This window comes from Terrapene carolina, unplaced genomic scaffold (assembly GCF_002925995.2).
Source record: "Terrapene carolina triunguis isolate 2854851 unplaced genomic scaffold, T_m_triunguis-2.0 Scaffold34021, whole genome shotgun sequence".
NCBI classification, from domain to species: Eukaryota; Metazoa; Chordata; order Testudines; family Emydidae; genus Terrapene; species Terrapene triunguis.
The window spans coordinates 2608954-2634507 of NW_020698372.1; the positions used below are offsets into that span (position 1 = coordinate 2608954).

The 25554-nt window shown below is 44.3% G+C and overlaps 1 protein-coding gene across 1 annotated transcript in view; it reads right to left on the reverse strand.

Moving 5' to 3' along the window:
• Positions 1-25554, reverse strand: part of LOC113405028 (serine/threonine-protein kinase ULK4-like) — a 412206-nt gene that overhangs the window by 129614 nt on the left and 257038 nt on the right. Inside the window, exon 32 of the mRNA XM_026646055.1 lies at positions 8635-8740. Coding sequence (XP_026501840.1) covers positions 8635-8740 — 106 coding nt within the window. The remainder of the gene's footprint in view (positions 1-8634; positions 8741-25554) is intronic.

Below are 25554 nucleotides of genomic sequence, written 5' to 3' on the forward strand. Positions count from 1 at the left end.
CCAGGTGTCCTAATTAGCCTGCCTGCCTTAACTGGTTCTAGCAGGTTCCTGATTACTCTAGTGCAGCCCCTGCTCTGATCACTCAAGGAACAGAAAAAAATGGTTACTCACCTTCTCGTAACTGTTGTTCTTCGAGATGTGTTGTTCATGTCCATTCCAAGCAGGTGTGTGCGCGCCGCGTGCACGCCAGCCGGAAGATTTTACTATAGCAGCGTCTGTAGGGTCGGCTTCGGCGCCCCCTGGAGTGGCGCCTTCATGGCGGTGTATATAGGGGCCAGCCGACCCCCCACCCCCTCAATTCCTTCTTGCCGATACTCCGACAGAGGGGTAAGAGGGTGGGTATTGGAATGGACATGATCAATACATCTCGAAGAACAACAGTTACGAGAAGGTGAGTAACCGTTTTTTCTTCTTCGAGAGATTGTTCATGTCCATTCCAAGCAGGTGACTCACAAGCCCGAAGCTAGCTGGTGGGGTCGGAGGTCACTGCAGACTGGAGGACTGCGCGGCCAAAGGCAGCAGCATCTCTGGCCTGGTGTGTGATGGCGTAGTGCGCCGTAAAGGTGTGGATTGAGGACCAGGTGGCCGCTCTACAAATTTCCTGTGTTGGGACCTGGGCCAGGAACACAGCGGAAAAGGCCTGCGCTCTTGTGGAGTGGGCCGTGATAGGCGGGGCTGGTACATTGGCCCGACTGTAGCACTCCCGGATGCAGGTTCTGATCCAAGCCGAAATTCGCTGTGACGTGACTGGGAGCCCTTTCATCCTGTTGGCCACAGCAACGAAAAGTTGGGTTGACTTCCTGAAGGATCTTGTCCTTTCGATATAGAAAGCGAGAGCCCTGCGAACGTTGAGAGAATGCAGCCTACGCTCCCTCGCAGAGGAGTGTGGTTTCGGGTAAAATACCGGGAGAAAAATGTCTTGACCCATGTGAAATGGGGAAACCACCTTAGGCAGGAATGCTGGGTGTGGCCTGAGTTGGACCTTGTCCTTGTGGAAGACGGTGTATGGGGGTTCAGATGTTAGAGTTCTGAGTTCTGACACTCTCTGGGCTGATGTGATAGCCACCAAGAACGCGACCTTATATGAAAGATATAACAGCGAGCACGAAGCCAGCGGCTCGAAGGGGGGCCCTGTGAGGGCGGACAGGATCAAATTGAGGTCCCAAGCAGGGACAGGTTGGTGGATGTGTGGGAACAGTCTGTCAAGGCCCTTAAGGAACCGTCCAACTAGTGGGTTCACAAATACTGAGGTACCCCCCTCTCCCGGGTGGAACGCCAAGATTGCAGCAAGGTGTACTCGAACCGACGAGAGAGTCAGTCCCAGGTGTCTCAGATGTAGCAAATAGTCCAATATGAGGGGGACCGGGGCGAGCAAGGGAGCCTGGCCCCGTTGTGTGGCCCAGAGGGAGAAGCGCTTCCACTTGGCCAAAAACGTGGTCCTTGTTGAGGGCTTCCTGCTACCCAGAAGGACCTGCCTGACCTGCATTGCAACTCCACGGGGTTTAGCCATGGAGCATCCAGGCTGTAAGGTGGAGCGACTCCAGGTTCGGGTGAAGCAGGCGACCGCGATCCTGTGTGATCAAGTCCGGTAGTAGGGGCAACCTGAGTGGCACCCGCATAGACATGTGCAGGAGAGACGTGTACCAGTGCTGGCGCGGCTACGCAGGCGCTATCAGGATGAGCCGAGCGTGATCTCTGCGGGCCTTGAGGATTACTCTGTGAATCATGGGAATCGGGGGAAAGGTGTAAAATAGCCCGTCTGTCCAAGAGAGGAGAAAAGCGTCTGTTAGGGACCCCGGACTGCATCCCCTGAGGGAGCAGAATTGATGACACTTCCTGTTCTCGCTGGAGGCAAACAGGTCCACCTGGGGATGACCCCAGAATTGGAAAATTGAGAGAACTATATCCCAGCAGATAGACCACTCGTGACCCTGGAACGAGCGGCTGAGTGCGTCCGCGAGCCCATTGTGCGCCCCCGGGAGGTAGGATGCTGTCAGGTGAATTACGTTCTGTACGCAAAAGTCTCATAACGCGAGGGGCTCCCGACAAAGGGGAGAGGAGCGAGCACCACTCTGTTTGTTGATATAGAACATCGTTGGAGTATTGTCCGTGAGGACAGAAACGCACCTGCCTGCCAGCTGGGATTTGAAGGCTATGCATGCGAGGTGCACAGCTCGTAATTCCCTGACACTGATGTGCAGCGAAAGATCCTCTCGTGACCAAAGGCCTTGGGTTCTGAGGTCGCCCAGATGTGCACCCCATCCCCAATCCGATGCGTCCGTTACCAGGGAGAGGGAGGGCTCGGGGTCGAGGAAAGGAACTCCTGCGCAGACCACCCGCGGGTCGAGCCACCATTGAAGGGAGTCAAACACCGGCTGAGGTAACGTCACCACCGATTCTAGGGAGTCCCTGACTGGCCGATAAATCCCTGCCAACCAAGACTGGAGTGGGCGCAGTCTGAGTCTGGCGTGCCTCACCACGTAGGTACATGCTGCCATGTGCCCTAGTAATTTGAGGCAGCTTCTTGCTGTGGTGGTGGGGTAACGTTGGAGGCCGAGAATAATGTTGGATATAGTGCGGAATCTGGCCTCTGGGAGATATGCCCTGGCGTGTGTCGAGTCCAGAACTGCTCCTATGAATTCGATTTTTTGGGTTGGAGATAGTGTGGACTTGGCCTCGTTGAGTAAGAGGCCGAGCGCAAGGAAGGTTTGCCTGGCAAAAACCACCTGAGCCTCCACTTGTGCCCTGGACCTGCCCTTGATGAGCCAATCATCCAGGTAGGGAAAAACCTGAATCCCCTGCCTGCCCAGGAAGGCTGCCACGACTGCCATGCACCTCGTGAAGACCCTTGGGGCTGCTAACAGACCAAAGGGCAGAACCGTAAACTGTAGATGGGCGCTGCCCACGAGAAACCTGAGGTAACGCCTGTGCTGAGGGATTATCGCAATATGAAAGTATGCGTCCTTTAAGTCGAGGGCGGCATACCAGTCTCCTGGATCCAGGGAAGGAATGATGGAGGACAGGGAGACCATGCGGAACTTGAGCTTCGTCACAAACTTGTTGAGACGCCGCAAGTCCAGAATAGGTTTGAGGCCCCCTTTCACTTTCGGTATTAGGAAATATCGAGAATAGAAGCCCTTGCCCCGCAGCTCCTGAGGAACCTCCTCTACTGCCCCTGATGTGAGGAGGGACTGAACTTCTTGAAGTAGAAGTTGCTCGTGAGAAGGGTCCCTGAAGAGCGACGGGGAGGGGGGCTGGTGGGGCGGGAGGGAGGAGAACTGGATAGAATATCCCTCCTTTACCGTGCGAAGCACCCAAGCGTCCGATGTGATCCGGGCCCATGCACGATAAAAGGGGGACAGACGTGACGAGAAGGTAAGGTTGGACGGATCCAGGGTTCTGACTGGGAGGTCATCCTCGACCAAGCCATCAAAATGGTGGTCTAGGCCCCTGTGTAGGCCTTGGTTGGGCAGACGACTGGCCGAAGGGCTGCTGTTGTTGCCTCCTCCTGCCCGTTCTTGGCCTTCTGCGCAAGACGTCCCCTCGATTTTGAGGCTGGTACGGCCGAGGGGCCTGCGGTGGCCTAAACTGCCTACGCTGAGTGACAGGGGTGTGAAGGCCTAGTGAACGGAGAGTGGTCCGTGAGTCCTTCAGGCTATGAAGCGTCTTATCAGTTTTCTCCGAGAAGAGCATGGGCCCTTCGAAAGGGAGGTCCTGAATCGTTTGCTGGACCTCGTGAGGGAGACCGGAAACTTGAAGCCAGGCTCCACGCCTCATGACCAGGCCAGTCGCCAACGTGCGTGAAGCTGAATCGGCCGCATCCAGGGCCGCCTGGAGGGAAGCCCGGGTAATCAATCTCCCCTCCTCAATCAGGGCTGAAAACTCAGTTTGCGACTCCTGCGGAAGGAGGTCCGTGAACCTAGACAAAGCCGAGCACGTGTTGTGTCCATACCGGCTCACTATGGCTTGCTGATTGGCAATGCGCAACTGCAGGCCCCCCGTTGAATACACCTTGCGCCCGAACAGGTCCAACTTTTTGGCCTCTCTATTTTTAGGCGTAGCCCCTTGAAAGCCTTGGCGTTCCCTCTGGTTGGCCGCATCAACCACTAGGGAGTCCGGGGGAGGACGTGTATAAAGATGTTCATAGCCCTTGGTTGGAACGAAATATCGCCTCTCAGTCCTTTTGGCCGTAGGGGCCAATGAGGCGGGGGGTTTGCCACAAGGTGCGGGTTGTGTCCGTAATGGTCTTTATGAGAGGTAGGGCTACCCTGGATGGGCCTGACGGGGTCAGGATATCAATCACCGGATCCATGTCCACCTCGATCTCCTCAGTCTGGATCGAGAGGCTTTGGGCTGCTCGAGTAAGCAGTTGTTGGAGGAACCTATTGTCCTCCAGGGCCGGTGCCGCTGAAGTTCCCGCTACTGCCTCATCCGGAGACGAGGAGGAAGAGATCCCTGGAAGAGGGCCTTCATCTACCCCCTCTCCCTCTACGAGGGCCTGCCGCACACGGTACTCAGGCTGCGCGGCCGGTGCAGACTCGGGATGCGGCACCGCAGCCAGTACCGGGGTCGACACCGAGCGACAAGGCGTGCTGGACGGTGCCTGCGGTGTTGGGAACAAGGTCCCCATCGGTGCCGTTGTCTGGCTAGGCGGTGCCGTGTCCCTTTGTGGCACACTCCTGTCAGACGGCAGTGCCGGTGGTGGTGGCATTAGCGGCGGTGCCGCGGACGTTGAAGACACAGACGCGGCTCGTGAGCGGGGTCCGTACGCCTGACCCACTGACTGGTGGTAGGCCCACGGTGTCCAAAAAGGCCACTGAGGGGGCGGATGCCACTGCTGCTGCTGCCACTGTGGTGGGTACGGTTGGGCACTTGTACGCGAGGATGATCGCCTACTTCTCGATCTGCTAGAGCGGTACGAGACTGCCTCTGAGTCCGAAGTTTCTGAGTAGGAGGACATAGGAGGCACGGTACCCACTGTCACCGTAGAGGGTGCTGTCTGCACCGGTGCCGCTAGAGTGGCACGGCGCGGGGAGCGCGGCGAGAGCATTGCCGGTTTGCCCCTAGATTGATAATGGGGCCGAGCGGTAGCCGGAGGATCTCTGCACTGGTGCGGCGACGCTGGCACCGGGAGGCTTAAGAGGTCTGAGGCGGCCTCGAACGCCTCTGGCGTCGATGGGAGGCGCACTTCCTTCATCATGTCCGGGGATCTAGGCTTTTCCGGACTCGACCGTACCCTCTCAGGGGCGGGAGTCAACGGGATGGCCGGATGGGTCTACGGCGCAAATTGTCCTGTAGTAGACGTGGACAGCGCCGGCCCTTTAGCGTCCCGGTGTGGAGAACGATCCCTCACCGGCCTGTTCTTTTTAATCGGCACGGGCGATGGGGAACGGTGTCTCATCGAGGATGGTTTCTTGTGCACCGACTCTCTGCGGTGCCAGGGTTTGGTGGCCTTGGCCTCACAACTTATCTCCGGTGCCGGAGCACTGCGCACCGAGGATGAAGTGCTCGGTGCCGTCTCAGTAGGTCCGGGATCTGATTGCGGCCGCAGGGCCGCCTCCATTAGGAGGACTTTAAGTCTCTGTTCTCTATCTTTGAGAGTCCTGGGGCGAAAAGCCCTGCAGATACTGCACCTGTCTCTTTGGTGGCTCTCCCCTAGGCACCTCAAGCACGAAGAGTGCGGGTCACTCTTCGGCATGAATTTCCCGCAGTCCCGGCAGAGTTTGAACCCTGGGGACCCGGGCATGCCCCAGCGGGGTGACGAAAACTTGGGGAAACCCCCCCAACTAACACTAACTAAGCTAACAACAAACTAACTATTTACAACAACGATTGAACACTGCTACGATTGCTAAAGAGCAAGCGAAGTTCCAGCTAGCCGTCACCGGCGGTAAGAAGGAACTGAGGGAGTGGGGGGTTGGCTGGCCCCTATATACACTGCCATGAAGGCGCCACTCCAGGGGGCGCCGAAGCCGACCCTACGGACGCTGCTATAGTAAAATCTTCCAGCTGGCGTGCACGCGGCGCGCACACACCTGCTTGGAATGGACATGAACAATCACTCGAAGAAGAACTACTCATCCAGTGACCAGTATATTTGCCCTCTACCAGACTCCTGTACCCCACTGGTCTGGGTCTGTCACAGTATACTTATCTTTTAACCATACTCTCTCTCTTTTCTTTTTTAATAAATTTTAGATTAGTTAATAAGAATTGGCTGTAAGTGTGGTTTTGGGTAAAATCTGGAATGTTCATTAACCTGGGAGGTAATGTGTCCGATCCTTTGGGATTGGTAGAACCTTTTTTTTTTTATATGACGAAATAAGATTTTCAGTAATCTTCATCATTCTTGACTTGGGTATCTGGGTGGAGGCCTGAGGCTGGGTTACTTTAAGGGAACTGTGTCGTTGGCTTCTGGGTAACCAGTGAGGTAATAAAGAAGCTGTTTTGTGCTGGCTTGTTAAATCTAAGTATTAAGATATCCACCAGCTTTGGGGATTGTCTGCCCCATTCTTTGCAGTTCACCCTAATTGAGTGACCTCAGCTGGCTCTCTCGGGACCCTGGTCACAGTGGGAAATGAGAAAAGGTAACCAAGTCCTCTGTTTTGCTTTAGGACAGCTTTCTTCCCACCTTCACTTGGACAGTAGAACTTTCAGGTCCATCATTACCAGATCAGTATTTCTGTAATTATCTTATAGACTTGGGTCTCAGAAGTTGTGAACTTTAGGATTAGGCCCTCAATCAATAAGACACTGGCTACGCTTCAGGTATTTAGTACCCTGAAGATAGTCTCAGCACCCTTAGGAACTGGCTAAGACAGAGAAATGGTTTCTGGTTGCTGTGAAGTACATCCAGGTAAGGGCACTGAAATGTGGTGAGCCCCAACTAGTGTCATATCCAATCCCTATTGGGATTCTCCCTTCTCCAAGCTTGTCCTCTCTATGTCACATCTGCCTTCAATAACATTTCTAGCCCAATTCCTCAAGCCACGAACTACCCTGAGCGATGAGACACAAAGTAGATTAGAGGTGGGAAAGAACTAGCACATTGCCAAGTAATGTGAAAAGTCAATGAGAGTGGGACCCAGCAGACTACACGGAGACAGGCAGGGGCATGATGCTTGCTGGGGAGTCCTAACGTAATTTAAATGTATTATTTTGGGTTTCTTTTAAAGACAAAGTCTTTCAAAGAATTACAAAGTACATATGACTAATCAAAAAACAAAAAAACAAAAAACAAAAACAAATGTTAAACAGCTCATACATAGGTTTTCTGATCCGTACATACCTACTTAGATGATTTCGTACTTAGGTATGTGGAAATCAACAATGTTTAACAAGAAATTAGGGTGCCTTTTTTGAGTCTAATGAGGAAATACATATGGTGTGGAGTTAATTTAAAAATATTTTGCAGGTGTTGTGAATTATAATTTATGTGATTCCATAATTTAGGCTGTAATATTGTTAATACAAAAAGTTGTATTAAAACTTATGAAAAAATCAGTGCATATGCACTAGCGAGTAGCCAGATTTAAAGTGTTAATGCAATTAATTTTAAAATTAAACGAAGCAGAAGGGCTTTCTCTGTATTACGAGTAATCTGTTTACATGCAACATTTCAATTAAGTACATGTCCTAAACTGATAAAAATACTATTAGCACCGGGATTTTAATATTTTAATTACTCCTAAATTTTTAAGGCCAAGAGGGGCCATTTTGAAACCGTCTGAGCTCCTGTACAATATAGGTCCTTAGAACCTCAGCCAGTAATTTCTGCATCCAGCCTGTAAACCCATAACTTCTGTTTGAAGTTCTAATATATCATTATTATTCATATAGCAGTCTGTATATGTCTGAAACTCTATACAACATACAAGAAAGAACTTGCCCCAAACAGTTTACAGTCAAATTCACAGAATTATGATAACACAAGTAACAACTATTCAGGTGCAGTGTTGCAGATTTTGTCTTGTTGGCTTGTCAATGTTGCCTTACTCACAAAGCCAACTATTACTAGGTACTATTGTTAATAAGTAATTAAAAATGGTCTATGCTAGCAAGATTCGGTTACAAATTTATAGATAAACTTTCAAACAAAGGTATTCTCATTTCAACAACAGAAATTTCTCACTACATCTTGTAAACTGAAGCCAAATTCTCTATTTCAATATATTTTATTACTGAATCTGCCTTTTATTTAGATGTGTAATGATTTTCATATTTAGAACCACTGAAGTCAATGGGGCTCCTTCTGGGTGCATCAGACTGCCCATACAGATCACAATGTAGGACTGGGGCATTAATTAGTAAGAAAGAAGTTTACAGTCATAGAGTGACTGGCCCTTTCACAGGTGTGAATAGGAAGGTAGGGAGAATACAAGGAGCCTCCCTTCTTCCTGCATGCTCCAGGCATGCAAGGACCAGTTACAATCAAAGTTCATGTGCCCTGGGCTCTGTATCATCCTTACACAAAGTTGTGCCTTAAAGGTACAATTTAGCTTTCACTTAGTCACTCCTTAGGAACCGCCAGCTACAGTACATAATTAAGCACACTGAGTAGAAAAGCTCATTCTATGATACACAAGTAGGCAAATATTTGCAGTGAGGAGGATGCCAAATATAAGAAACACATACCTTGTTCATAAAGTAAAGTCATGTTTGTATTTTTGTGGGCAACCAGATTATTCAATAATGCAATTACACTCTGCATGGTATTACCCAGCACACTGTCCTGGTGCTCCTGTAATACAAATAAAATTAAACAACAAATAAAACATCTTCCAATACATTTTCTTATTTCAAGTTTAACAGTAGACTATTTCCTTGCAAAATGTAATGGGAAATATTATCCAATTCCTTTAAAATTTAACTTAATGATTACAGCAGTGACAATTACAGTAACATGACCTCTTACAAAGGTTGTTTAAGAGGATATTACCTGCACTAAAACCTCAGATCTGAACTTCACATGTGCCATTTTGTCATAAATGAGTTGGAAAAAAAAAACTGGATATCCCTGAACTTTTAGATTTGGATTATAACATTACCAACCTCTAATCACCTCATATTCAGAACTGATGTATATTTTCATTGCATTACATTTCTCATATAGACTATTCTCATTCTATTTAGCTTTAGTTTGAGGTGCCACAGAAAGCCAAGAGATTCTTTTGTTATTTTGTGACTAAATACAACAGGGGGCAAGATTTTTCATAAATGTAATATTAAGGTTAATATTACGGCTGTCAAGCGATAAAAAAAATTAATTGCGATTAATCGTGCTGTTAAACAATAATAGACTCCCATTTATATAAGTATTTTTGGATGTTTTCCGCATTTTCAAATATATTGATTTCAGTTACAACATGGAATACAAAGTGTACAGTGCTCACTTTATTTTTTATTATAAATATCTGCACTGTAAAAATAAAAGAAATAGTATTTTTCAATTTACTTAATACAAGTACTGTAATGCAATATCTTTATTATGAAAGTTGAACTAACAAATGTAGAATTATGTACCAAAAATAACTGCATTCAAAAATAAAACAATGTACAACTTTAGAGCCTACAAGTCCACTCAGTCCTATTGCTTGGTCAGCCAATCGCTCAGACAAACAAGTTTGTTTACATTTGCAGGAGATAATGCTGCCTGCTTCTTGTTTACAATGTCATCTGAAAGTGAGAACAGGTGTTCGCATGTGCCAGATGCGCTAAAGATTCATATGTCCCTTCATGCTTCAACCAATATTCCAGAGGACATGCGTCCATGCTGCTGATGGGTTCTGCTCGATAATGATCCAAAGCAGTGCATGTTCATTTTCATCATCTGGGTCAGATGCCACCAGTTGATTTTCTTTTTTGGTGGTTCGGGTTCTGTAGTTTCTGCATTGGAGTGTTGCTCTTTTAAGACTTCTGAAAGCATGCTCCACACCTCGTCCCTCTCAGATTTTGGAAAGCACTTCAGATTCTTAAATCTTGGGTCGAGCGCTGTAGCTATCTTTAGAAATCTCACATTGGTACCTTCTCTTCGCGTTTTGTCAAATTTACAGTGAAAGTGTTCTTAAAACAAAGAACATTCTGGGTCATTATCTGAGACTGCTATAACATGAAATATATGGCAGAATGCGAGTAAAACACAGAGCAGGAGACATACAATTCTCCCCCAAGGAGTTCAGTGACAAATTTAATTAACGCATTATTTTTTTACTGGGCGTCATCAGCATGGAAGCATGTCCTCTGGAATGGTGGCCAAAACATGAAGGGGCATACGAAAGTTTAGGATATCTGGCACGTAAATACCTTACAACGCTGGCTACAAAAATGCCATGCGAACGTCTGTTCTCACTTTCAGATGACATTGTAAATAAGAAGCGGGCAGCATTATCTCCCGTAAATGTAAACAAACTTATTTCTCTTAGCGATTGGCTGAACAAGAAGTAAGACCAAGTGGACTTGCAGGCTCTAAAGTTCTGCATTATTTTGTTTTTGAGTGTAGTTATGTAACAAAAAAAAAATCTACACTTTTAGTTGTGCTTTCACGATAAAGAGATTGCATTATGGTACTTTACTCCTGGGGGGAATTCTGCACCACTGCACGTGTGCAGAATTCATGTTCCCCACAGTTTTCTTTGCTTCCCTGCAGAAAAATGACTTTCTGACAGGGAAGCAAAGGGAAGCTGCAAGAGCAGTCACACATCACTCCCTAGCAGCACAGGTACAACGTTTCAGACACCGAGAGCAGCTGGTGGAGATATAAATCACCGCAGGCCTGGGGACACCCCAGCCAGTGGCTCCTACCCTGAGATGGGATCAGCTGCTAGTCCCGGCTGGGCTGGAGGCAGGAAAGGACGGGACTTCCTTTTCCTCTGCAAGGAATGGCTGCGGCTGTGTCAGACCCACCCCCAAAAACCTCCACCAGCTGCAGGAAGCTCATCATCCTCCTCTGCTTCCTGCCCCCATCACTCCTCAGCTGTGGGGGGAGGGGTCACTGTATGGGGAGCTGCTCCCCCATTCACCCAACCCCTGTGCATCCAGACCTCCCATACCCAGACACCCCCGCCAAGCCTCACCCAGTACATCCAGAACCCCCCTAGCTCTCCATACCCAAACCCCACCCCACTGAACCTCAACCCCTGCATCTGAAGCCCCCCTATACTCAGACCCTCTGCCTCCAGACCCCCACCCCTGCACCCAGACCACTGTTCACTGAGCTCCCTGCATGCAAATCCCCACACTGAGCCCCCACATCCAGACCCCAACACCACTGACCCCCAACTAGCTGCACCCAGACCACCACCGCACCAAGCCCCACTCTCCCAGCACCCAGACCCGTCTGCTGAGTCCCGACCACCTTCACCTTGAAGCCCCCACAGAGTTCCATTGCCCCTGCACCTGGAACCTCCCTAAGGAGCCTCTGTGCATCCAGATCCCCCCCATACCTAGACCCCCCACTGAGCTGCCTGCACCCAGATTGTCCCACACACAATCCTCTCACCCCACTCCTGGATCCCCCCCACACTGAACCCCTCCTCACTTGTATCCTGCCTGGTTGAGCCTGCCTGCCCCACATCTTGCGCACCTTGAGCAGAGGGGCAGGGCCCCAGGGTGTTTCTGGGACAGGCCCAGGCCTTGTGCTGTGTCAGGGTCGGGTGAAGCCTCACTGCTGAGTCCATGTCCTTGAGTTGGGGGGTGGAGGGGGGTTGCAGGGTGATCTTCCACCTTCGTGCAGCCAGTGGCCTGTGCTCCCCACTGCCATGCTAGAGCCTCTGCATTTGTTTATTGACAACTAAAACTTGCAGAATTTTGAAGAATTTTAAAATATTATGCACAGCATTTTTAATTTTTTGGAGCAGAATGCCATCAGAAGTAGGTACATGTATGAGGTGAATTGAAAAACACTTTCTTTTGTTTATCATTTTTACAATGCAAATATTTGTAATAAAAATAATATAAAGTGAGCACTGTACACTTTGTATTCTGTGTTGTAATTGAAATCAATATATTTGAAAATGTACAAAACCATCCAAAATATTTAATACGTTTAAATTGGTAGTCTATTGTTTAACAGTGCAATTAAAACCGCGATTAATCGCGACTAATTTTTTTTTAGTTAAATGCGTGAGTTAACTGCGATTAATTGACAGTCCTAGTTAATATATAATACATGAAGGACACCCATATTTACATATATAGTTTCATGATTCTCAGTGAGGCTCATTGTTGACAGATTGTTTCAGTGAAGTGACAGAATATTTTGACTCTATATTGCTAAATTCAAGGTGTTCTTGATCATGAGAAAAATGTTTTGTCTCTACAGTCCTGCCCTTAAAAATATGCTGTAATCAATCTGAAAGGTGTGAAAAATTGTGGTGTGATCAGTAATAATTAGCTTGACAACTAGAAACTAGTACAGGAACATTATGAGCTTGTGACAAGGGCGGTGTCAAATCTGTGCCAAATATAAATACAAAAAAAATATTTTAAATCTCAATTGGGATGTTCAAAAAACAGTGGGTTGAATGTGTGCTCAAATGGGAATTATTTCTGAAACTCTGGCTAGTGTCATTAGTATACAGATGACATGCAGCAACATTTCTTCTTTCTACCAGAAATGGATGATGCGGGGTCAGTTTTTGCTTGCTTCCTAGCATTAGGATTTGCATAAGAGTAAACTAGCTGAATCTTAATTTGTACAAATCTGAAATAATGACAGTGGGTTAGAAGCAGGGAAAGGATTTCAAGAATATGGTGAAGAGGACTTCAGACCCCATTAAATACAGGGTTTAGCCATGCAATTTGCAACTAGATGCTCTAAGACAGTGGTTCTCAAACTTTTGTTCTGGTGACTCCTTTTACATAGCAAGCCTCTGAGTGCGACCCCCCTCATAAATTAAAAACACTTTAAAACATATTTAACACCATTATAAATGCAGGAGGCAAAGTGGGGTTTGGGGTGGAGGCTGACAGCTTGCAACCCCCCATGTAATAACCTCATGACCCCCTGAGGGGTCCCACCCCCCAATTTGAGAACCCCTGCTCTAAGACCACAGTCTTCCTCTGGAATCCCAGCTAGTTCTGGGGGCCAAGAGCAACTTAATCTCAGCTACCTCCTCTGAATAGACATCTGTGACCTTCTCTCTCAGGTCTGCTATTACCACAATAATGGCAATATGTCCTACTTTGGGATATTCTTGATGACCACTCAGATGTTACAGATGGTGCTGAATGCAACTGGTTGACTGTAAGCTAGTAACAGTCACAAGGAATATGTTACTGCTTTTCTTAAAATAGTTCTTTCCTATTCAACTTCTGGGTACAATTCAAGTTGTTGTCTCTTATCTATTAAAGCCCTGGATGGCTTGGGTCCCCACTATCAGAGAGACAACCTCTCTTTCCACATATTATCATCACAGCATTTGAGATAAGGTAGAGCATTTGAAGGCCTATATGTAAACATCATGTGGTTAGTAGCTGGGAATTCTCAGTGGGGGTCTCTTGACTCTGGAACTGACTTTCCTCAAGGGTCTGCTGGACTTTAGGATACAATGCAAAGCCTAAAATATAGGCTGATATATTTAAATACAATGTTGGAAAGTATAAATGTAAGCTCCTTTAAAAAAATAAAGTAACCAAAACAGAAAAATGATGTCATACGGCAATGCTAGTGAAAAGCAATTTTGAAATATATTCTTAGGGGGACTTCAAGTTTTCAGATAAGCATTACTAATACATCAACAAGATACATGTTCATCTGATAGCCTGTCACCCTCTATCTAATTAGTTTTTTTAAAGCATGCTTGGAGCACAATTAATAAACACCAAGGAGATGTACTTTATTCACAACAAAATTAACTAATGATATATTCTGTAGAAAACCAGTTCCTAAGACAAACAAAAATGCAAAGCTAGTAAGAAGATCACTATTTATGACAAAATGACAGATGACACTCGGTGTCAAGTACTTTCTGTGGAAGTAAAAATAAATTTATCATTCGGAGACCAAAGCACCATATATTTGATGTAAATATCTTGTAATCAAATTCACTTTTTTAAATATACAATTGTAACAAAGAACTTGGTACACCTCTACCTCGATGTAACGCGACCCGATATAACACGAATTCGGATATAACGCGGTAAAGCAGTGCTCCGGGGGGGCGAGGCTGCGCACTCCGGTGGATCAAAGCAAGTTTAATATAACGTGGTTTCACCTATAACGCAGTAAGATTTTTTGGCTCCCAAGGACAGCGTTATATCGAGGTAGAGGTGTAGTTGTGCAGCATTACAATCTTTTGCATCCACAAAGTTAGTAGCACATAAATTAAGCCATATTTCTTTTAATGGAAATCAATCAACTGTGTTATATAACTCTAATGAAAGATGGTTGCACTGGTGCCTTTGCTTCTATTAAAGCAGTATCAAATGAAGTTCATTGAACTATAACCTACACAATTCTAGATTTCAGGATATAATTCTAGGCATCTAAGAGAGAAAAATACTCTCAATAAATAAAATTATTTTAGATGTCCGACTTAGAGCAAAAGAGTATACTCAGCTAGATTACTGAAGTTTTACTATATACACCTCTACACCGATATAATGTGACCCGATATAACACGAATTCGGATATAATGCGGTAAAGCAGTGCTCCGGGGGGGCGGGGCTGCGCACTCCGGCAGATCAAAGCAAGTTTGATATAACGCGGTTTCACCTATAACACGGTAAGATTTTTTGGCAGCGTTATATCGGGGTAGAGGTGTGTATGTATATATATATATATATATATACACACACACACACACACACAAATATATATACATATACACCTTTCAGAACTGCTGTGCCGAGTCTTCATTTATTCACTCTAATTTAAGGTTTTGCGTGCCAGTAATACATTTTAACATTTTTAGAAGGTCTCTTTCTATAAGTCTATAATATATAACTAAACTATTGTATGTAAAGTAAATAAGGTTTTTAAAATGTTTAAGAAGCTTCATTTAAAATTAAATTAAAATGCAGAGCCCCCTGGACCGGTGGCCAGGACCTGGGCAGAGTGAGTGCCACTGAAAATCACGTGCCATAGGTTACCTACCCCGATATACACACATACACATATTAGTAAAACTATATATATATATATAAAAATGAATTATGGCTAGGTCTCATGAAGCCACAGGTGTGCCTTACCTACACCTAAGGTGTCACTGATGGCTATGTTAGATTTGTAAGGTTTATGTAGAAAATATTTAACTTCTAAATAATCCATCAATGAGCAAAGCTGATCTAATTTCTGTGCACGACACCACATACTGTGGACATTTAATGAACAGTGCACTTGACAGCTTTAATAAAACATAGCATTTGGCAACAGAGATAATTAGAATTGAAGCAGCAAAATTCTAGTGTTTGGCAACACAGATGAAACAACTTCATTAAAATGTACAGCTTCGGCAAATGAAAGGCAGGAAAGCACTGGACCTTGAAGAATCAGCCTTCTCAAAACTAATTGCTTCAGTGCTTAAACAGGACAGCTATGAAATACCAAGGGCATAACAAGGAAATACTAGTTTAAAAAATCGGCTTTTCAAAGAGCACTGCACTGTATTTAGGCCATTAAACTTTTTATTCTAATTTGAAGGGTTGTGTGTTAACGAAAGAAATCACTCACACTGTTTTAAAACCAATAAGGTAAGTAAATTTAAATTAGCTACATGGACCTGTGAGTTTCATCAAGATGCTATTGTATAAATCCCAGTAATAACTTTTTTCTTCCTTTTAGTGCATCAGAACTTAAAACAACACACCCAGACTTCAGCATTTTAACCACTTTGTTTGATAACACTGAAACCAGACTGCAATTGTGATAAAAGTTAATCCTCTGGAGACTGTACATAACATGTACATGCCCCGCTAAGCATTTATTTGTCTGACAGTCTGGAAAATAAAAATGCTTTAAGGGTTAACTTCAGAGATATGCTGTAATTAAATTAAAGGATACCATGACATTTCACACAGTAATTCTAGTCCACTCAATGGAATTACAGTGGTTAAACTGCAATTATTTTAGGAGCTCTCTTTCTTAAGCACATGACCTATGAACACAAGTTAGTTAATGAATATGAAATCACAAGATGTTTTACTATTTCTTACAATAAATCAATTGATACAAAAGTATTATAAAAATGAAATATAGCCAAACTACTTCTTACAAGGCTGTATTTTTTGTTTGCTGTCAAAAACTCTTGATAAAAGTGCAGGTTTATATTTTACTGGCATAGTTTATTCTCTCTGTCAGTGAATATCAATGAGCAAAATAGAAGCCTCTATATACAGTGTCTCTGGAAGCAGAAAATTGTTATATCATTAGTTTACAGCCTATAAGGGACTTTGTCAGCAAATATATGCACCATTCTTCAACCACAAAAGTAAGCTAATTGAGAAACAAGTCAATTCTGCCTAGTTATATAGTTGACTAATCAGGCTTTTAAAGTTTTGGTGCTTTTGATCAATGGACTAGTCTACATAAAACTGAACATTGATAAACATGAATCTCAATATTAATTTAATGTCGTCTGTAGATGATCTAACTTAAAATAGGGATTATGTTTTAACAACGTGATATCATCTCCAAAGGAAAAAACATAGTTCTGATGACTTCACCTATCAAAACCATTCTTACTGATATGTAATAAATATGTCTAATAAATATAACATTTCAAAAGATTACAGTAGGGTGCTGGTCATGTAGTGAGGAGATAGCCTACCACTTTGGCAATCCAGTTCAGGAGTAATCATGGATATCCGGTTTCTTGGATGTATCACAATGTTGGTCTATGGGGAAAGGAGATGTCTTGTGCCTTTCACTAAAATTCTTATTGGGGAGTCATAAAAGGGGTATGGCAAGCTTCACACATCAAAGGAAAATAGTAGCTCAGAGTGATTGCTTGGGGGTGATGAAGGAAGAAAGCATGTGTGTGAAAATACGCAGTTCTTTCAAGCACCACACCAACAGACAAGGCATTGAAAGCCTGGGTTGTTGTTCTCCTATCCCACCATAACAAGTGGTACAGAAAATTAAAACAAATATTTAATAGTGTTATCTTTTATTTTCTCCTTTTCCCAGTGGGGGGTATTTATCCCAGCCATCAACGCATAGGTTTCTTCTCTGCTCAAGTCCTAGTTAAATTATGCAAGCTTTAAACACAGGCCGGATAAGCCCTCTTCTTTCATTCTGGAAATCAATCATGGTGTCCCCTTTATTCCCCCTATTCTGTTGTTTGATGGCTATAGTTGCATTCTTGCCTCCTATGTTAACAAGTAGCTTGTTATGAGCCAGAGGAAAAGTTACTTATAGCAACTGGGGTTCTTTAAGAGTGTTGCCTCTGCATATTTACATTTGTGGGATGCAATCCCAGAAAAGATGAGATTTGGTAATCTTTTAGAAAAGCAGTTTCTGTTGGGACTACATAAGTGCTCCCTGGAAGCACCAAATATTTAGGAGTTGAGGCTATAAATCGGCCGTGTGACCCCACTCTTCTCATTTCCTTCTGTAAAGAGGAGTCCTATGGAAGGGGGGATAGCAGGCAGGTTTCATGAATACACAGGCAACATGCCTCCAAGAACCATAATTACTAGAGTAACTATTTTTCCTTCTTTGAGGTGGCTGCTGCATATTCCAGCTAGTGAGGGTCTAATGAGCACTACTACCTCTGGGAGGTAGGTTTAGGTGTTATAATTAATAAGAATTGCAGAATTACCCTACCACAGTGAGCATCAGTTCAAGATGTTACATCAAGAGAGTAGAGCTGAGTGTGTTCAGAACTTTAGGTAAATGCTCTGCAGAGGTCTAAGGAGGAAACATTCCGGAAGCATGTCAGCAGTGCTGCCCTATGCCTGGTAGAGTGAGTTGAGATCCTGAGGTACTGACACCCTACCTAATGTTTAATGTTTCAATTTATACAGCATAATCTTAGACTAATGCTGAGTAAAAATGGCATCCCCTTCAGTCTTCCTATTTGCTTTAGTCATAGCCAAATAAAAACTCAAAGCCCTATTGATATCTAGGCTATGGAGTCTAGTTTCCACTGGATGAGAGTACGGTTGTGGAAAGTTCACCATGAGATTAATAGTTTGATTCAGCGGGAACTCAGACATCACTTCTGGTATAACTTTGGGATGAAGACCCGGATCAATTTTGTTCCTATGGACTATGGTAGAAGTAGGATCAGCCATTATAGCTTTCTGCTCACTCTTCCAGTAGATGTAACTGCAAGACAACACAGCACCAATTTCCCAAGACTCAGTGTTGTCTTCTTCCCCTAGAGCAATACTGAGAACTCTGGCACCAAACATCCCTTGGCACATCTCTCTTTCTTTTTGAAGGACTACAGAGGGGCCAAGAGCTGCATCAATGTATCCTCAAAAGAACCTGATTGAGGTTGAGGAGATAACTCTGAAGAGGATCCTATTCAGATAGCTTATGTTATGGCATTAATTTGATCAGCATCAAGGAAGTCCCTGGCACCAAGGGAGCACTCATGCGGGTTTGCTCCAGAGCAACAAAGCTCAAAGGGAATCACTAGTACCCGCACAGCTGTAGGTGCCTTTTTAATACCGAGTTTCCTAAGTGCCTGAGGAGTCCCTGGGTCAGTGAACTCTGGGTCAGTGAAGGACCTGCACTGAGAGGTTGCTTAGGAGCTGAAATCAGCCTTGAGACCAACGAAATTCAGTACCAGAAATTTCACTTATCAGACTGATATTTTCAGTGCAGAAGAGGAGCTGGTTCTTAAAGAATACTTAGGTATTACAACTATGGATTCTGTGTTGTGTCTAGCAACTGACATTTTTAGTTCCAGGTTGCCCCTGGTTTGCTTGACTTGAAGCCAAGGATGGCCTCTTTGCTCCCATCTCCCACATGTAGATGGCTGATCCAACATCAGAATCCAGGGCCATGCTTTTAAGACATCTTTGTTGAGGAAAGCCCTGTGCCTCTACTGCCTGCTAATGTGGACTCAAAGTCATTACACACCAAACAGCAATTGGGGAAATAGGCTTCCCCCAGACAGAACAAACAACTTATTTGTGCACATCCACTTTCAGAAGCCCGCACTGCTTAAATCAACCTTCCTTATCAACATTCTTTGTGGTGTGATTAACCATGACATAAAAGTCTAAGGACACTGAATGTGTAATGGCAAAGCTACCTAACACTTACTATCATGCAGAACAAATTAAATTAGTTTTAGAACAAACCTTCAGAAATGGCTTTGGGCGAGAAGGTACCTGCACCACAACTGGCTGCAGAAAAGAAGAAATTGGGACAATTAGGGTTACAATTCTCTTTTATAATCTTGGCTCCGAACATTGAGTGCTACAAGAGAGTTCTCATGTAGCCCAATAAACTCTACTTTCCAAAAAGTTCCTGAAGCTCAGCAGTGCCGAGAAGGCACATCATACAAATATGACTGTGCAGAGACCACATGAAAGAAGAATCAATGCTACTGCATAGAATCACCTGAAAGAAGGTGCCAATGCATCAGGTAGTTCTATTATTTCCATATTCCCTGCAAAGCTTGTTTTCCCCATAACACACTTGTTCTTGACTGACAAAACTGATGGAAGTCATATGGTTGTTACTGATTTAACTCTCCTATGTCACAGTATGCAAAGCTGGTACAAAGCCAGAAGTTGGGTTTTGGACTTTTTGACCAGCCATATGAATTTAATATTCATTAAAGAGCTTGTGGAACTCATTGCCGGGGATGTTGTGAATGCCAAAACTATAATGGGTTAAAAAAAGAACTAGATAAGTTTCTGACCCAGTATAACCGTTCTTACGTTCTAAAAATGACTGATTGAGAGTTCTGGAAATGGAAATCTATACTTTTCTCTACTGCCCTACCTGTGTGACTCAAGATAATTCTAGAGTGACTTCTCCTAAGGCTGAAAGAGCAATTCAGACTTAGTGCCTATTCGGTCCTTAGCCTCCCTGGTGACACTGCCTACAAAAAAATGTTACTTACCTGTACCATAACTGTTCTTTGGGATGTTGGTGCAGTCGTGTTTTCTATTCAGGTGTGCATGCACCCAGTGCTCCGAAGCCAGAGAACTTTGCTTAGCAGTACTCATTGGGGCAGTACACATGCTCTTTGGCCCCTCATATGGCTATTTAAGGACAGTGCTGCCCCGACCTCCCTCAGTTCCCTCACACCAAAAGCCCAAACTGGAGAGACTGATGCAGAAGGAACATAGGGTCAGTCTTGAAATACACGTCTGTACCCACATCTCAAAAAACAACAGTTACAGTACATACAAGTAACCATTTTAAATTCGTTGAGGGTTTCAGATGTGCAATTCACTCAGGTGATTCACAAGCAGTAACTGAAGGAGTTGGGGCTCAGAGTCTACTTAAACAGCAACTGCCCTTCCAAAGTTTGTGTCTGACTGGAGATACAGTCGTAATAGTGTAATGTTTGGTAAAAGCATGCATGGAAGACTAGGTAGCAGCCTGCAAATGAAACATCACTGAGAAATGCAACTGAAGCCGCTTGGGCCCTTGTCGAATGACCCCCCAGTCTCTGTGGAGGAGAGGTCTGAGCTATGCCATATGCTGTTGTAATATAGGAAGTGATCCATCTGGAAATTGTCTGTGCAAAAACTGCTGGACCCCTCATCCAATCCACAAAGGAGAGAGAAAGTCGAGGCAATGCACAAAATGGTTTACTCCTTATCAAATAGAATGCCAAAGATCATCTCACATCCAGTGACTGGAGGTGCTGCTCACCTGCATTCGAGTGAGGCTTAGGAAAATAGGAAAGAATATTGTTTGGTTAAGGTGAAACCACTTTAGATAAAACATTGTGTGTGTGGTCTTAAGGCCATCTTGTTCATTAAAGAGCCTCTGGCCCTCTCATTAGGGCCTACAGCAGTTTACTTACTCTCCTTGCGGATGTTATGGCAATAAGAAAGGCTGTCTTTTGGCAAAGGAGAGACAGGGAACAAGTTGCTAAGGGCTCAAATGGAGGTTTTATGAGAGCAGCCAGCACAGAATTAAGGTCCCACAAGGGAACCTTTCCTTTTACAGGTGGAAAATGGTAATCAAGCCCTCTTAAAAATCTTACTACCATGGAGTTTGGGAAAACTGATTTTCCATGGATTGGAGGATGGAATGCCGAGACTGCCACTAAGTGGTGAGACTCAACAAGTTGAGATACAGACCCGAGGACTTAAGATGTAAAAGGCAATCCAAAATGTCCTGAACGTGGGCTAGCAGAGGCTGAATTCCCTGAGCGAGCAACCAAACCAAAAAACACTTCCATTTGGCCAAATCGGTAGACTTAGTAGAGGTTTTTCTACTATTAAGTAGGACTAGCTGAACTGCTTGTGAGCATTGTCCTTCCTCCTCATCTAAACATGCAGCATCCACACTGTGAGGTGCAGGCTGCTCAGCACTGGATGTGAAATCTGACTGTGGTGCTGTGTCAGTAGGTTGGGAAGGAGATCTGTGAGGTTGAACAGACAGACTGTGAAGGTCAGAAAATCAACATTGTCTTGCTCAAGCTGGTGCAGTGATTCATCTTCATTTTGAGAATAACCTGAGGAATGAGTGGGACTGGCATGAAGGGACACATCATTGCTGATTCCCAGTTCAGATAGAAAACATCAGTTAAAGACCCTGGAGTGAGCCCTGCTTGAGAGCAAAATTAACTGTACTCGTTGTCTTTTGTTGCAAACAGATTGATTTTCAGAATACCCCACTCTCTGAAAATGGACCTCAGAACACTGGCCTTCAAGGACCACTTGGGATTCTGGGAGAAATTTCTGCTGAGGTGATCAGCTAGCTAATTCTTTGCACCTAATTAAGTGTGTGCCAGTGAGAATTAGGTCTTCCTTCATGCAAAAGTGCCAAAATTTTATTGCTTCCTAACAGAGCTGGTTGGAACGGGCTTCTCCCTTCTTGTTCATATAATACATTGCTGTAGTGTTGTCGGTAAGTATGTGAAGCTTGATCTGAGCCTGAAGAACCTGGCATGATTGTTTGAAGCTCCTGGACTTAGGAAGCTTCCTTTCATATCAGTTTCTGTCCACAAATCCTGAACATTCAATATGCCTATATACAGCCTCCAATGTATCGTGGAGGCATCAGTAACTACAGTCTTGGTCAATGGAGGACAGGCAAAGGGAATACCTTCACTTATTTTATTCTGATCTATCCACCACTCTGAGGATGGATTGCTGATGGCACTCAGACAAGCCTGTCTAATGACTGACAACAAGGGAGACAGACCAACTTCAACCAGGATCGAAGAGAATGAAGATGTAATCTCACATGCTGGACTACATAAGAGCATGCAGCTACATGAACTAATAACTTCATATATACATGGACCATAGCTGAAGAATGGCACTGGAGAGACAAATTATTCATTTGGTAGAAAAGCCCTTGAACTTGTAGAGTCTAGTAGGGACGCAATTAATTCAATTCTTTGTGTTGGAATTAATATCAACTTACCTTTGTTCAAAATCAACCCCAGTTGATTCAAGAGATATAGCATGAACTGGATGTGACAGAGGACTGGTTACTGAAGGACAAATTCAAAGCACAAATCATCCAGGTAAGGAAAGACATGAAATCCCATTCTTCTTAGATATGCTTCCATTATCACCATGTATTTGGTAAACACACGTGGGACTGATGCTGATGTTGATCTGTCACTATGAATCTCAGAAACTTCCTGTGGCTTGGGAAAATCGCCACATGGAAGTAGATGTCCTGAAGATCAAGGGCTGGAAACCAGTCATTGTGCTCTAACACAGGGAGAATTGTAGCTAAGTTTACCATACAGAACCTCATATTTTGACATACTTGTTGAGACCTCAGAGGTTGAGAATCAGTCTCAACCCTTACTTAGGCTTGGGAATCAGGAAGTAATGAGAGTAGAATTTCTTTCCCCAGCCGAGTGCCCTAAGCACTGGGCTACAGAGTCACTCACTCACCCTCCTCTCTCTGGTCCAATATTTATGTATACTAAGTAGAACAGCTTCGGCAGGAGAGATTGTGAGAGACCCACCCCAGATTACCAACTAGCCTGGGGTTCAGGCACTCACCTGGAATGTGTAGCCCCGGGTTCAAGTCCATGCCCCAAATCAGGCAAATGAGGGACTGGAAAACAGGTGTCCCACATCCCAGGTGTGTGTTCTACTCATTAGACTCTTGGCTATAATGGAATGGGAGTCTCTCTCTCTCTGGTTTCTTGGAAGAAAGGGTTGACCTGCTTAGCCACCTAACTCCAGGAAAGGGTTCTTGATTGGGAATCATGAGCAGAAACAGGCACTTCCCTCTGCCCTGTCAGTCAGTGGAAACTATGCACCTAAGTATCTTTGTGGATCTGCGTTCTTTCCTTTAGATTTCACTCCTGAATAGTTCAGGCAGCTCCCCACGCAGCTTTCTGTCTTCTGAGAATCCCTCTCTTAGGTTCCTAATTCCACAAGGGAATGCCTGGGCACCTAACTAAGGGCTGTGAATTCCACTGGGCAGCAGGGCACCCAGTAATTATGGGCTGCAATGCCTAAGTCCCCTTTGTGGACCTAGCTCCAGAAGGCTTCAGGCAAGGGGAATTGACTAATTCAGATGTGCAAAGCACTTCTACAAAACACATGCCCTGTGCCAATCAGATTGCTTGCATCATCTCTCAGCATTCCACACAGCTTAAAATACAAACATTATCTTGCTACTCATGTCCTTCTAGCAAATTAATGTTATCACTTGAATTTCCCTTCCTCACGCTATTTATTCCTGCAGCAGAAAACATTTTCTATTAGGTGGTATCAAGGCACCAGCCTCAAGGCAGGAAGTGGGCTGGAGCCAACCATACTCCTCAATAAATTGGCTGAAGTGCTGAAGAGTAATACAGTCAGCATTATTTTTGTCCTTTGAGACAGGGTGCGTCGCTTTCATGTTCCTGCCCTGGGCTTAGAAAGACAAGCCAATCTGCTCTGAGCAAACTGAATTCAGGCTACAGGGCCAGTAAAAACAAAGCAAGAAAAATGATAAATTGATTTTCATTAATAACATATATAAATAAAAATTATACTTAGCAAAACTACGTGCTCATTCAAAATATATGTAATTGTTAAATATATCTACTCTTTGTCACAGTGCTTGTGCTGAGTAGTTTTTGTATAGCTATTGATATTGATGTTCATGTTGGGATTTAAATTTTATTTTATTAAGAATTAAGTTCATGTAGATGCTGGAGGAATGTTATATGGGATATTCATTTTTTTAGGATTTTTCTAAATGTAATAATCAGGGACAAATTAAAGCAAACCATTGCCCCCTCATGGCCCTTCCTTTCCTTGGTGTTGCAGCAGAATTAAGATGAACTGAGAAGTTCACCCCCCTCACAGCTATCACTTTGAGCCGTCTGGAAATTGGAGAGTGGTACCATATGGGCAGGGGAAAAGGAGGGAAATCAAACGGAGGGAAATCATTAAAAAGCAGTTAAATTTTGGACACAAACACTAACATATACCTTACTCAGAATCATATGTTCATTGCATGATATTACTACAAGAAAGAGTTATGGTTGTTTGGGGGCTTTAACTGGGCATTGCAATACTTTAACAAGTTTTGACTGCTTTTAAGTTTAACTTAACTCTGAATTTCCTGGGCTTATAAATGCTTGCTTCTGGGATAATTACAACATCTCTAATGTCTTTTCCTCTAAATTACGGATATGTAGTCTCACCCTTAACTCCATCTTAACTTAGTTTTTGTTTGGGAACATTATGTATATTTAGGGTGACCAGATGTCCCGATTTTATAGGGACAGTCCCAATTTTTGGGTCTTTTTCTTATATAGGCTCCTATTATCTCTCATCCCCGTCCCGATTTTTCACACTTGCTGTCTGGTCACCCTATGTATATTACACCCCACCCCCACCTACCCCTTATCACTCAGCACTTATTCAGGAAGGTGAGGGTACATATTTCTACTTCTTCACTCAAGATCTGTAAATCCTAGCTTAGCCCTAGAATTGGGGATGAACTAGTAAAATCCGGAGCTGAACGGAAACTGAAACCCAATTAACTGAATAGCCATCGACACTGGTGTGGGGATAAAGGTTCAGAATTTGGAAATGAACCAAGATCAGAACTCATGCTAACCCAACTCTAGAGGGGCTGGAATAAAACCTCGGATCCAAATTTTCCTGAACATTAGTGGCTTTGAAATCCAGAATTGTGCTGCTCTTGACCATCTCTAGTAACTAGATTTTACATTAATTTATAAAGTTAGGGCCTGATCCTGAAAACACTTACTAAAAGTAGTGCCTATAGCCACAAACAATTCCACTGACCTCAATAGGACAAGTCATGTTAGAAAGTACCCAACTTCGTAGTGTTTTCAAGGTTAGTTCTTTTGGGATTTACACCAGGAATGTAGGATGGAAGTTTTCAGGTGGACCAAGAGAAAGAGGACGTTTATTTTTATAAATAATAAAATTACTCTTTCAATTGTAAACAACAGGAGGAGAGCTATGTTTGCTTAT